At 42.2% G+C, this 14,865-nt stretch overlaps 1 protein-coding gene across 1 annotated transcript in view; it reads left to right on the plus strand.

The window, feature by feature from the left end:
• Nucleotides 1–5,306: 5,306 nt before the first annotated feature.
• Nucleotides 5,307–14,865, plus strand: part of Tmem131l (transmembrane 131 like) — a 155,029-nt gene continuing 145,470 nt past the window's right edge. The window contains exons 1-2 of the mRNA XM_010628002.3: nucleotides 5,307–5,363; nucleotides 6,676–6,719. Coding sequence (XP_010626304.1) covers nucleotides 5,307–5,363; nucleotides 6,676–6,719 — 101 coding nt within the window. The remainder of the gene's footprint in view (nucleotides 5,364–6,675; nucleotides 6,720–14,865) is intronic.

The following is a 14,865-nucleotide window of genomic DNA, read 5'->3' on the forward strand; positions in this document are numbered from 1 at the left end:
GAGCCGGTGTGCGGATGGCAAGTGGCTGGGCGGTGGGGCGCAGCCGCGATTTCCATTTCGTATATGTTAGCGGTACTTGCGGGTAACAAGAAGTAGCTTTTGGGATGAGGATGTGACTTCAAAGGATTGTGATCTTGGGTTTTCTCCAAGTGACTTTAATTCCTGTCAGAATACACCCACTTAGGAACTTGAATTTCAGGTTTTTCCCCGCTGAATGATTATATTATGATTGCCTGTGGAAAAAAAATTACCAACCTTTTATTGGAAATCTGTAGCGTAGAAGGCTTCTAACTGCAATGTGTATCATTCCTGCAAAGCGTTTGTGTGGATTTCGAAGTTTAATTTGTACAAGAAATTCTCATTGACTGCAAAGGGTCATTTTAGTTTTTCGAGAGGGGTACATTTAAAAATACAACTTTTTCACCAGCAGCACTAGTGAGCCAAAATGCATGGGGGGGTGTTGAATTAGAGAATATTCAGCTTGTATGTGGTCATTTTTAAAACGTTCATTACTTCCCATGTTGGCAGCAGCATTAAAAACAGGATGTGTATCTAACTTTGCTGGAGAGGCTGTGCAGTTTTACGTTTCAGCTTTCTCTTATGTGCAGCATTGCGAGTGCTGGTTTTGAGATATTTGGAATATTCGTTTTGACCAGGAGTAATGAATAACAGCTTCAAGGCGGAGAGGTGATTTTAGAGGGAAATTTTCCTGGCCCTTTCTCGAAGGCCAGCAGGCTGCCGGAGACCTGCCCTTTGCGAACAAGCCTGGTCAGCAACTAGTCTTTTCTTCTATAAGTTTATCCCCAGATGGGTTTTTTTTTCCCCTGATTGTAAATAATACATGGGTGGTGTTCAAGGTTTGGCAAATATAGAAAGATAAAAAGAAAAAAATTGTTTGGAGAGAACCACACTAAACACTCGAGGTATGGATTTTAAAAGTAGCTGTGTTCATGAGTATTAGAGTCATTCAGCGGTTGCACGTGTGACATTTTGGGTCCAAGAAGTCTTTGTTTTGAGGGTCTGTCCTGTGCACTGTAGAATGTGGGGCAGCACCTTTGCCCACTGCCCCCCATGCCAGCGGCACTCCTGCTTCCTCTTGAACTCCCCTAGGTTGTGATGTGGGGGGAGTGGGGGTGTTTGCTTTTTTTTCACCGTGTCCTTCAACTCTTGGGCCTAAGCCATCCTCCTGCCTCAGTGTTCCAGGTAGCTGGGACTGTGGGTACGCAGCACTGCCCCTCGCTCCATGCCCCTAATTTCAACAATTGAGAACGCCTCCAGGCATTGCCAGATGTTCTGGGGAGAGTTGCCCTGGATAAGAAGCCCTGCTCTCTATCTTTGTGTACTGGTTAGTGTTAGAAACCAACCCAGACTAAGGGCCTGAAATTTATTTCAGTGGCACCATGCATACCTGGCAAGTGCAAGGTCCTGAGTTCGATCCTCATACCAAAAAGGAAGAAAGAGAGCAAGCAAGCAAGCATCCGGACTAAAAGGAAAGCAAATCTTAAGACTCTCATTTGTTACAGCATCAGTTGAAGATGTAGTCAACAACTAAAAGGAAAGCAAATCTTAATTAAGACTCTCATTTGTTACAGCATCAGTTGAAGATGTAGTCACTGTGCCCAGAAATGGAAATGTCAAAAGTCTGTGATATAATTACTTGCTCTCCTTCCAGGATCCAAAGTTACTTTGTAAAATGTTTAATTCTAGTTTGATTTTGTTGATGTGTATAGTTTGTTTTGATTAAAACAAATTAAGAGGCTGTCTCTTTGGAATTCTCACTAAAGAGGCATTTACAGCTAAACTACTTTAATTAAAGTTGTAATGAAAGTGAAACTGGCATTTGAAATAATTTTCTAAATACTTGGTCTTTATCTCTAGTTGTCTTTTTTTTTTTTTTTTTTTTTTTTTTTTTTTTTTTATCTGAGATCTAACTCAGGACCTTGTACTTGTCAGGCAGGAGGGACAGACTGAGCTAAATCCCTGGCTGGGTATACCTTTGAGAATTATCTTACCCTGCATGTGCTTGGACAGGCATATGGATATTGTGTACAGCATCTCATAGTTTGCAGAGACTTCCCAAAGAATGTTTCTTTTCTTTCTTCCTTTCTTTTTGTGGTTCTGGGGATTGAACAGAGAGTCTTCACATCTCCAGCCCTTTTTTATTATTTTGGGACAGTGTCTCACCAAGTTGCCCAGGTTGTGCGCTTGAGCTTTCTATCCTCCTGCCTCAGCCTCCTAAAGTGCTGGAATTAGAGGTGCAGACCACCACACTTGGCTGGAAGAAAGTTATTTTTAAGGAATTCTTTTGAAAGAGTTTGCATTTTTTTTTCAGAAATGTTTCCTCATGTATGTCATAAGGAGTCTGTTGAAAAGAGTATTTATAGATCTTATTTGAATATGGAGGTTTTCTGCTCAGTTATGGGTAGGTTGAGTTCCTGTCACTCAGGAAGACTAGAAGATGGCCTCAAAACCTGAGTTGTCAGTAATAGGTGAAATAGGAATATCAGAGGATGTGGCATGCAATAAACGTAATGCTAAAGTATTCTTGGGCAGTAATTATTCATACAATTATTTCAAAATTGTTAGCTGTTGATTTTTCTTTTCCTTTTTTCTGATGGGGCTCTTAAGTGACTTAGCACTTTACAACTTATGAATAAAGCCAAAGGTAATAATTGAAGACCCTCTGACTGGGCCTCCCGGATTTGAATCCTGACTGTCCCTTCTTACCTCTGTCCATTAACTACTTCTTCTATGTACGCGTTTATTTTGGTGCTGGGGACAGAACCCAGGGCCTCACTCCTCTAAGCGTGCGTTCTACCACTGAGCCACATCCCGGCCCTGATTCACAGCTTTGTCCTCAGTGTTTTTTTCTGCAGAGGGGGAATAGTAGCGCCAGTTTCATAGGGGTTTGAGAGAATTAAGTGCTTTGAACTTCGGGTGGACCTGATGTAGGTTACTTGTTATTTTGATGGTTTCTCAACTGACCCATAGTGTTGGTCATTAGGGAACATGAACAGCTTGCTTTCTTTTAAGGGACTGAACCAGTTCATATAGCTCAGTATTATGCTTCTGTGGTTATATAGAAAGTTACATTATTCATATTGCTTTTGTGGTGCTGGAGATCAAACCCAGAGCCTCATGCAAGCCAGGCAAGTGCTCTACCCCAGTGCTATACCGCCAGCCCCATTTGCAGTCTTTTATATTGGATGTAATGGCATAAACCTGTGTTTATTGATGGTCATGAGAAGGAGGGAAGGGAACTAATGTGATTTTATTCTTAGATTTACAGAATTTTCCTGTCTGCTGAATATACTTTAACACACTAAACCCAGAATGGAGGTGACATAGAAATCAAACAAGTACATTCATCATTGGGATCTTGTACCCTTACATGACAGATCTTGGTTCTCATTTTTTCCCCATACCCCTGCCCTCCCTTCACCCCTCCACCCTGTACTGTATACTTATAAAGTACCAATAAACTCAATAAGATTAAAAAAAAGAAATCAAACAAGTACATTCATCATTGGGATCTTGTACCCTTACATGACAGATCTTGGTTCTCATTTTTTCCCCATACCCCTGCCCTCCCTTCACCCCTCCACCCTGTACTGTATACTTAAAAAGTACCAATAAACTCAATAAGATTAAAAAAAAGAAATCAAACAAGTACATACATTTTTATTCGCTTATTGTCTCGGGGGAATTGCATGTATGCAGGATACAGCTTTACGCACCTTGTTGCTTGCCTTTCTGGTTTCCTGTGATCCCCACTCAGGGTGATGTCCATTTGACCTGCTCTGGCCTTGTTTTGAGCTTTCTGCAGTCTGACCTTTTCTTCTCCAGTCAGTCCCCTGGCATTCACTCTCCTGGGAGTCACTCTCCAGCCTGACCCTTGGCCGAGAGAACCCAACATGTTACCCAGTGAGTGAAAAAACCGATGTTACTGTCCTGCTGGTGGTTCAGGGAAAGTCCTTGCACACTCTTCACTTCCAGTGGCATTGTCATCATCTCTTCCCTTTCATTTTCTTGCGGTGTTGGGGAGAACTTTTGACCTCACATGTGCAGGCCCAGTGCTGTACCACTCAGCTACACCTCCAGCCCATCATCAGTTCAGCCTCTTTGAGGATCTTGTAGTGATTTGCATGTCTGGGTTTTTCACTTTGTCTCATATGCCTCCTGTTGCCTCATCTGGGTTTACTTTAAGGAGGTCTGTGCTGCTGAGGCTTGGGGGCCTCGCTGACGTCACAGTGTTCTGCTTCTAGTAGGCATCCGTAGTTAGTCCATGGGGCCTTCCTAGTGGAGGAGAGGCAGTGGTCAGTGCCCTGCCCTGCTTCTTATTTAATGGGATTCACCAGTTATGAAGACTGCAGGTGAAATGTTTTTCCATTATTGTTTGATTAACTACATTTTTATATTAGTCCCAGCAAGCAAGAAGGACAATCTAGAACACATTCTTGTAATCCGTTTGGACTTGTCTGAGAAGATTCACTGCTAATGCCCTCTCTTAGCAGGTCTGGGACATGGAGATGGGTGCTTACTAGGAGCAGCTGTTACTTGACACACAACCTGCCTAGCCTGGGCTGGGCTGGCTCGGGGCTCTGTTGGCCTATATTCGTTCAACAGACTGACCATTTGCTTGCCCAGTTGTACCCCCATTATTCTGTAGTGAGTGACAAGGCCTCTGCTTTTTTGGCTGAGGGTAGAACTCAGTGCTAGAGCTTGCTTAGTTCATATGCAAGGGGCTCTGAGTTCCATACCCAGCAAGAAAAAAATCTTGTTGATTTCCCCTACTTAAGTCTCAGTGTAGATAATGGAAATGGGCAGAAAGTGAAACAGGAAATGGTATGCTGAACATCTGGGTTCTTTTTATTCTCTCAGGTACTGTGTGGTGTGATAGCATCTTACTCCAGTCAGTGAATCATTGACTGGTATTTGGAAATCTTTTTGTCTTAGGGACTTGGTTTTGTTGAATCTACTTCTGCCATCAACGTGAAAAATAATAGCATGGGTTGAGTACTACTTTCATGCTGTGTGAGTTAATTCATGTTCATACACTAAAAACTATGAAGTATCATGACCTGATTTTACTGCTGAAGAAATTGAGGTGCAGAGCAGTTAAGTAACTTGGCCTTTGGTGACAAAAAGGTGGCGCTAGTGGGATTTGAACCCAGGAAGTATTTAGCTCCAGAGCTGGAGCTTTGTAGCTTCTCGAATGGAGATCAACACCATGATATCAGGTTTGAGGTCCATAGCATGTGGATGGTAATGATTGACACGGAGGAAGGTTGGTCTTGCAGGGATATATGGGTCATATCAAAGGCAGCAATCTTCAAGTGTGGCAGAATGTCCTGAATGTCACGGTAATGCAGGCCTGGGAAATTGACACTGTGGGCCGTTTGCTGGCAGAAGGGGTGGAGAAAGAAGGATGGATCTGAACTTCTGTTGGAGGCAAAGGTGAGGAGAACGGGGATAGGCAATGGGGTGGCACCTTCAACACAAAAGGGCTGAGTTAACTCGGAAGCCACTCAGCAGGGACTGGGATCTTGGCAAGCTGGCGAGTACCCTATCCTGGAGGCATTTGGAAATAGGGCTGAGTTTTAAGCAGTCTACCCTGCGAGGCTTATGGAACCCCTGCCATGTGCTGGTCACTGAAGACAACGGCATGATTCTGGTCTGGAGGAGAATTGGGCAAGTGATGGAGAACCTTTGAGTGTGTGGTAGCTAGAAGTTGGCAGGAGATAGGAATTACAACCCTGTGTTCACTTGCTCAGAGATCAGTGTGGAGGAGTCTGGCCCAGGGGGACTACGTGCAGCAGAGAAGGGAGGGCTGGAGAGATGCTGGTGGAGCCGGAAGAGTCTGGAACCCTGAAGCCAGCAGGGTGAACTTCGAGAAAGAATAACACATCTGCAGCTTGTCTCTCCGGCTGCACGCAGTGTAATGTTGAATTGGACCCGGCCGTTTGTTCCTGGTTCACTTGTTTGTGTTTCATTTGCCCTTCTTTTTGTCCTCACTCGTGTTACACATCTTCAAACTTGTGCCCAGTAAACCTGGCAGATAATTTCGGAAGAACTTTGGAGTGTGGTATTTATGTCATTACCAAGCTTTTTACATTTGATGTCAAAACATATCAAGTATTTATTAAGAGGATTCTGAGCTAAGCAATATATTTTCTATATTTGGAGATTTTAATTGGCATTAAAGTCATCTTACGTGATTAAGCATTAAAAACTGCTTGAAGAGAAATAATGTCTAATTTTGAGATTATATTTAGGTTGTGGTTTTAAAGGGGTAGAGAGCTGGGTGTGATGGCGCAAGCCTGTGATCCCAGCTCTCAGGAGGTTGAGGCATAAGGACCTCTGAGTTTGAGGCCAGCCTGAACTGCATAGTGAGACCTTGTCTCGAAAACCAAAACAAATAAAATATCAACAAAAACAACAAAAACTAGTTGAATATTTATTTGCAGTGAATGCCTAAGGGACCAATTGGCAATTTATGGCTTTTTATTCTTATCAGTATAGTGTCATTCTTTAATGAGATTCTATGGAATATTGGTACCAGTCACTGTTGTAGACATTCATTACGAGTTCATTATCCCTGGGGAAGGTAAAGAACTTATTTTGGTAACTCATGTTTGGTTGAAACAGCTGTTAAATTGTGTTCTTTGTCAATAGGGTGATTCTGAAGAGGATGTGAAGGAGTCTTCTCAAGAACACAGGTACGAAGAAAATGGGAGTGAAATGCCTGCGTGGTAAATTTCTCTGCCTCTCTGAATGTTCTTGATTATATCTTTGCTGTTATCTCTTCAACCTTTATGGTATCTGTATTCTCTAATAATTAGTCTTTGTTTTCAAATAAGGCAATACAGAAAGCTTTTGGAAGCAGTCCCTCACTTGTCTCATTTGTTCCCAGGTGCCCATTGCAGGGGGACACTGCTGTGGGCCACACCTGACATAGGATGCGACCTGCCTTGCATGTGATAGGCAGTCACTGATAGAAACTGTGGAGAAGGAGGCTCCATCGTGGGGAATCCTGATGTAGCTGGGTTGGTCATGGGAGGTCCTCTGAGGAGGTGACACTTCACCTGAAATCTGGAGCAGCCAGACAGCAGGCACAGGGCGAATGTTTTGGGTAGGACAGGCAGGCCCACAGGCAGTCTGAAAGCCTGTGTTGGATGGTAGGACAGTGAGGTGAGCTTTAGGACCTTGGCAGCCACAGTAAGAAGTTTAGGTTTCTCCGCCACCTGCCTCTCAAGCCCAAGGTCCCGAGTTTGATCCTGGTACCAGAAGGGGGAAAAAAAAGTTTGGGTTTCATTTTTAAATGTGGTGTGATGTTGTTGTTTCTTTAAGACAGGATCTCATATGTAGCCCAGGCTGGCCTTGATCAAGGAGGTCAACCTCCCTCTGCCTCCCGAGTGCTGGGATGACAGGTGTGCACCACCACACGTGGCTAAATGTGTTGTGAGTCCTTAATGGCTTTTAAGCAGAGAACTAACATGAACAATGTAAATTCCATTTTAAATAGAATATCTTGGTCACAGGGCAGCTTTGTGAATTGTCCATTGGGAATCTGGTCCCTTGGGCTGCACAAAGGCTCTAAGTGATACCAGGGCACGAGGCTAATTTTCAAAGAGGGTAACTTTCAAGGACTCAGCTTCTGGCTCCTCATACCTTCTCTTCAAATTGATCCCTCTGAGATTGAGATTGTATGTTATCATCTTCTGCCTTTGAGTCACAATCTTCTCCATGTCATTAAAAATAAATGAGCGCCACTGTTTTTACTTCATCTTGGTCACACAAAGGACTATTTGAAATATTGGTACTGATTAGGAAAAATTAATTAACTTTGATACTTTGGTAACTCTGGTGGTTTTCAAATCTGTGTTTTCAGTAAAATTGAAGGAGAATGCAAACAAATTGGCAGCTTTGATTATTTCTGATGAAAGTTCATTGTGTGATTTTTTAGAAATAAAATACTGAGGGAGTTGAATGAACATAGGGCCATTGCTAACAAAACACTTCTCATCTCTGGTATAAACAAGCTTCTTCTGTGCATATATTTTAAAAATGATGGGAAAACTAGTATTAAATTGATGTTAACTAAACTGTGTCATTCTAGCAGTGAATAATGGTCACGTGAATTCATTAGTGGGGAGAGACAGGTCTGTCCATCTTGTTAAAGGATGCATTTTCTGCTTTCTTTTTGCTTTGGTCTTAGAAATTGAACCCAGGGCCTTTCGCATGCTGTGCACTTGCTCTGTCGCTGAGCTATACCCCCATTCCTGTATATGTGGAAAAGTGATTGTGAGTTTCATTAAAAATATCAGTTATTTACAGTATGGCAGAGAACTTAACATTCTTTTTGGATATATGGGAATAATAAAGGTGAAAAGTGTTGATGGTAGTTGAGACTAGAGTGGTGGTCGTGGGGTTGGAGGGAAATGAAAAGCTTTGAGATTTATTTTTGCAATAGGAAGTTTTTGGTATTTGTCACCTCAGACGTGAAGTTGTGAGGGAAGCAGAAATCAGAGAGGGCTTCTCAGATTTGGCTTGGGCACCTGGGGCAAGGATGACTGATAGGAGAGGGTTGGTAGAGGGAAATCGGGAGCTCTGCCAGTGTCTCCCAGGAGTCTTAGCTTTGCTGCACCTCATGCAGACAGATGCAGGGAGGCAGTGGGCGATGCGCCTGGCCTTGGAGGCCTGGACTGCACCCCAGGTCTGGTGTTTGAAGCCCATGAGTGGCCTTGCTGAGGGCACCTTGTGCTTGCTTTCATTTGTATGCAGTTCTCGCCTCTCTTTTTGGGTGCTCAGGATGGAACCCAGGGCCTCATGCATGCTAAGCACATGATCTGCCTCCAAGCCACACCCTCCCTTTGCCTTTTCTTTGTTAGAACTGGTTTATTTGTGCCAATTTTCCAGCAAACTTCAATACATTAGGAGATTTTAACCTCACTTTTTTTATTTTGTACCGAGGATCAAACTCTGGACCTTGCACTTGCAAGGCAATCTGTGGTACCACTGAGCTACATCCCCAACCTAACTTCACTGTTTTGGGACACAGCTTAAGATAATGAGAATGAAAGGTGTGTGGGGAGTGGTGAGAAGAATTGTATGTTTAGAACAGTGGCTTCCAAACTTGTTATGGTGACTTACAGTAATAAACTTTACATCATTCCTATGTATAGCCATATATGTGGATGTATAAATGCATATATATACATGTATATATAGTCTGTTTATAAAAGTGAATTAAAATTTCAAAAAATTGTGCTCACCTTTATTGCCTGGAATGTACTCTTTATTTTTTTTCATTTTATTTCATTTAAAGATGTTGATTGCCACCCTGTTGGTTTATTTGTTTATATTTTGGTAATAACTATTTTTATTGAGCTATAATTTGTATACTATACAACTCACCTATCTAGAGTGCTTAGTTTGGATTTTACTATATTTAAAGCATTGTAAAAATGTCATCCCAATCAACTTTAGAATAAAAGAATGCCTTTCCCTGTGACATCAGTCTCTGAACTGTCCTTCCCATAAATTGGAAAACTCGGTACATCAAGGTTTATGCAGTAATGAGCTCCCCCTTCCCCTCCCCTTTCCTCCTCACACCTTCCATCTTCTCCTCTCTCCTCCCTTCCTGTACTGGGGATTGAACCCAGGGCTCTCACATTGAATTAGATTCCTGGCCACTTTGTTTTTTGAGATAAGTTACTAACTTACCCAGGCTGGACTTGATCTTGTGAGCCTCCTGCCTCAGCTTCCCAGAGTGTTGGGATTACAGCCATGTGCTATCTTGCCCAGCTTGTCTCTGGTTATTTTCAACTTGACTCCTTGTTTCTTTTGGCTTTCTTGGGTTGAGATCTGTTCTTTATGTGTAAAGACAAAATCATGATGGGTTAGATGCTACTATTAGAAAACTTTGTGTTCATTTTCTGAAATGCAGATTCTTAGTGCTAAAATTATCTCTGAAAGTATAATGCTCTGTAACTCATTTACTGAGTACTTACTATTCATTTATCTTCTGTACAATTGCAATTCTATTTGTTAATTTTTTAATTTCCCCCAACCTATCTAATGTCTTGCTGCTTAAAAAGAAAGAAAAATAACAGTTTTACTTTAGAATAGATGTAGATTGACAGGAAAGTGTTTTGTTTTGTTTTTTGGTATTGGGGATTGGATCTAGGACTTTTGCACTGAGCTACATTCCCAGCCCTTATGTACATTTGCCACTGCTAAGCAACAGACCTTGGTAGATTGCTGTGAGCTAAGTTAAGCCCCATAGTTGATTTGGATTTCACTGGTGTTTCCCTGATGTCCTTTGGGAGGTGAGTCATTAAGTGAAGTTAAGCTTCACCTACACAAATTATTTATAATTCTTCTGTGTGGGAGATTTGTCTGCTGTCGTTATTTAGTCACATATCAGTATGGATTTGTGGTTATTTATTTATACTATGGTTTTTAACTGTATTTAGCAAAATCCTAGTTTCTTACTTGTTGATGGGATGTTTTTTGAGACAGGGTCTTAATGTGTATGCATCTTGGATTCTGTTCCAGGACACATCCAGGATGTTACGTGTCTTTCATCCTATCTCCTTAGGCTCCTGGTTGGTGTAGTCTTTCCGACTTTCCTTATTTTGGATGACTGAGAAAGTTTGAAGGAGTACTGGCCAGGTATCTTGTAAAATGTCTCTTGGTTTGGGTTTGTCTGATGCTTTTGTCATGGTTATATTGGGATCACAGGTTTTGAGATGGTAGGTCACATAAATTAGTTTCCATTGTCATCGTATCGTATCAGAGGTGGGTTTTATCAGCCTGATTTGTCTCTTTGGTGCTGAACTTGGTCACCTTGCTGAGGCTTTGTCAGGTTTCTTTATTGTGAAGTTACTTTTTTTTACCTCCTTGCACACTGTGCTCTTTGGACTTCAGTCATTAAATGTAATTAAGCTGCACCCACACAGATTATACAGAATTCTTTGTAGTTGTTGGCTATTCTCTATTCAGTTATTTATTTATTTTCGGGTAGATTTGTCAGTGTTTTTTATACTTTGGATTATAATCCAGTATCAGGTTTGCCCTACTATTTTCATGTCATTTATCTTTTGTCTTATTTTTATGTCCTTGCACATTTTAAAAACATTTTAATTTTAAGAATTACCCCCACAGTGCCACCTTTTAATGATAGGTGGACTTGAACTCAGAGCCACCATTTATGAATTCAGCAAAATTAATACCGTCTCATGAACTCAGAGAAGCCACTATGGTGCTAGCTAGGACCTAGACCTGTAAAGCAGTCACAGTACGTCCCCCAGAAACACACAGTGTGCTGAGGTTGGAGGGAGCCTGCATGAGCTGGTGGTGTCTTGTGTTTCGCTCCAGGACTGCCCACTGTGAGGCCAGACCCAAGACCATCCCTCATCCTGGGTGCAGGCCTCTCCAGCAGCCACCTGTTACCTCACACGGTTTGGGAAGGCTTTTGAGGTAATTGGTCTCATTGAAGATCTTGTTTATATTATCTTGACTTCATCTTGTGCCAGTGCTATGTAATTATATTTGGTTGAAAGCCAGGAAAGCACTATTTGAAAGACTTTCTTCCCTTGTTTCTCCCCACTCCCCCTTTTCTCCTGGGTGTTCTCAGATATCAGCAGTAATCTGTTCCTTTCCTGAGAGCGAGATTGCTGTTTGGGATTCGGTGATGAGGCAAATGAGAGCTAACTTCAGTTCTTCCTAGAATTGATGCACTCTGGGAATCTCTTTTGGCTTTCTTCGGGCATGCATCTATCTGCTAAGCCTCGCTAAAGGTGGGTGAGTAATATTTGTTAGAATACCAAGAGTTTAAGTTGATGAAGTGTGACCAGTGCATTATCTCACCTTTAACAGTGGTCATAGAAATCACAAATACCGCCTGTCCAGGTACAGTGTCTGTAGAATGCTTTTGCTATTGGTTGGTTGGTTGGTGTTTGTGGTGCTGGGATTAAACCGAGGCTTTGTGTATGCTAGGATGCACTCTACAGCAGAGCAGCACACCCAGCCCCTCTGGTCTGTCTCTAAAATATCCTTTTATCTCATTAGGAAAAACAGCAAACTGTGTTCCGAAACTAACTTACCAGTTAAAGGCAGATCCTAAGAGGACACTGAGAGACTCTTGAACTTTCAGCAGCATGCTCAAAGATATAAATGTAGACAAAAATGACTCAGTCTTGAGGGAAGCTTCCTTTTGGCAGGGAAGGAGCTCAGAGCCCCTGCAGGGATTGGAACTACTTTTCTTGTTCCTTTCGTAGTTGCAGTTTCTCACCTGTTGGTGGGATTGTACACATTTTTTGTTTGTTTGTTTTTAACTCAACCTGTCTCCTGAGCATTCTGTTGTGGAGCTTCCTCTTGCTCCATTCTTTCTTCTTCCCCCTTTTTTGGGGGCTTGGGATTGACATTTTTTTCTGTTGCTTCTTTACTTGTCTTGAACCTTCTGCACAGGGGCCTCCCCTGGCCACCGAGATAATCCTGTAGCCTTCAGGTGCCTGAAAATGAATGCATCCTAAATGAAGCTCCTGGTTCCCTCCCAGAGCACAGCCCTCTTGGTGAGTGGCAGCCACCCTGTTCCCCCCTTTGAGAGCCTCCCCTGTCCTGGGAATCCCGAGGTGTGGCTGATGTTCAGACAGCTAGCCTGCTGACTGCTGTGCAGCCACCCAGCCAGTTCTCCACATTTCCACCCCAGTGATGTATCTGAGCCCTATTTCCTTTCCTGTCCTTGTTGAATCCAGCCTTTCCTAGGCCACATTACCTTCTGGTGAGGTACAAACTCCTGAGCAAGGTACAGAGGCCTTTTGTGACCCTGGGTCTGTGCACCTCTTGGCCTTCCTCTTCCCTGCAGTCCCGTGGGTGGGCCCTTGCTGGAGCTCTCTCTTTTGCCCACTCTTCTCTGTCCTGCCCGCCTTCCTCCCTCCATGGCCCTCTGGCACTGTGTTCAGCACAGGACACTTACTCTTCTGTTTGGAAATTGCCTTTCTCAGGATACCCAAGGCCCATTTTGAATCTCATTCAGTTGATTCCCTGGCTCCAGACCTGGGAACAAATGCCTAGATGAAGAGCTGCCAAGTTCTGAAAAGTGTTCTAGGGACATTCTGACACCTGACTTAATAGTTAAGGTAGTGGCACGGCTGGGGACTTCACCATTCACAGGAGATACATAATTTCCCAGGATAGTATTCTCTGTCTGGGAATATGACTATTAAGATGATGGGGTCTCTTGGGACCTTGTTATTTGTTTTAAATAAGCTGTTATCAAATTATTTGTCAGAATTTTCCATATATGAAATATGACTCTAGTGTAATAATGACAGCCCCCCCCATTACAGAGGAGTGCTGGTACTTTGCAAATAATTGGTAATGTGGTACTCAAGTAATAAGTTTTTACAACCATTGTTTTAAGGTTGCCAGTCCAACCACTTTGTAAATAATGTATGAAAAAGTCCTATTTGCTTATTGTAGTTTTTCTCAGTGCTTTTTTCCTTATTAGTGGGGAGTAGTGAGTTGCCACAAGTGCGACAGTTCCTGGAAGTTAAAAGAAATTTCCAGGGCTGGGATTTAGTTCAGTGGTTCCACCACCTGCCTCACAAGTGCAGGGTCCCAAGTTCGACCCCTGGTACCAAAAAAAGAAATTTCCAAATTCATTGAGAATTTTCAGTCATTTAAAAATTGCTCACTGGTGGTTTCTTTTTCATTCTCCAGAAGATGGTCATATTTAATTTTTGGTATTGTCTCCCCTAATACACATATACTTATTCCAGTTTGAGAAACATAGATGTACCATCAGACCAGCCCTTTTCCTCCTTAGTTTGTTTTTAACCTAATTAGTGCAAGTGTTTTACTCAGAAAACATAGCTCACAGATGCTGTGCAGTATGTCTATAATCCTAGCTACTCTGGATGCTGAGGCAGGAGGATCAGAAGTAGTTCAAGCCCAGCCTGGGCAACTTAGTGAGGAGACTAGCTCAAAATAAAATAAAAAGAGCTGGGCATATAGCTCAGTGGTAGGGCTTTTGCCAGGCATGCTCAGGTCCCTGAGCTCCATCCCCAGTACTACACCCCTCAAAACAAACCCCCATGGTACTGAATGACGTGGCTGATGGTCTAAATTTTTTCTGTAGGAAAGATGATTTTACAGTCTGTGAAATGCTAAGATATACTCACCGCTGCATCTGAGGGTCATTCCCAGAGACTTGCTTCAGCGAAAGCAAAGTCATTGTGTGTTTCCTCCCAACTGGACCACTGTGAACATGTACATAGTAAATAATTTATATCGATTCTGTGCCTTGTATAACATTGACTTCGAGAGTTGTAGTGAATTGTGGATGGTTCTTTTAGCTGTCACTAGATTATTTACAATAGGTGAAGTCCAGTTTGAATTACAAGTAAGTCTTCCAGTGAATGGTTGTGATAGACATATGTAGTCTGAGTATTTGGAGAAGTAATTCTTCTGGGATTGTGATTAATCTTTAGCTCTTCAAATAAGGCCATGTTAAACCCGCTTAATCCATTAAAATTGGATTTAAATGATTGACTTGGTATGTTACACCTTATGGTTTACAAAGTACTTTCATATACAGTATTCTTAAAAAAAAAATCAAATTGGCAGTACTGTTTTATAGATGTGGAAATAAGCTCATAAAGGTAAACTATTTATAGAGCTGTAAAGTGACCAAATTAGGAGCATGATCGTAGCTATCTTCTCACTGTATATTCTTGTCTGCCCTGCTGTTGTGTGTACGAAGAAATGCTTTGGAAAACCATTTTCCCAGCTAGGTATCCTGACAGTCTGCACTCTGTAGGAAACCATGTCTAATGATGTATAAACAACTGAAGTCTT

The sequence above is a fragment of the Fukomys damarensis genome, unplaced genomic scaffold (genome assembly GCF_012274545.1).
Source record: "Fukomys damarensis isolate Sample0158 unplaced genomic scaffold, DMR_v1.0_HiC HiC_scaffold_38, whole genome shotgun sequence".
NCBI classification, from domain to species: Eukaryota; Metazoa; Chordata; class Mammalia; order Rodentia; family Bathyergidae; genus Fukomys; species Fukomys damarensis.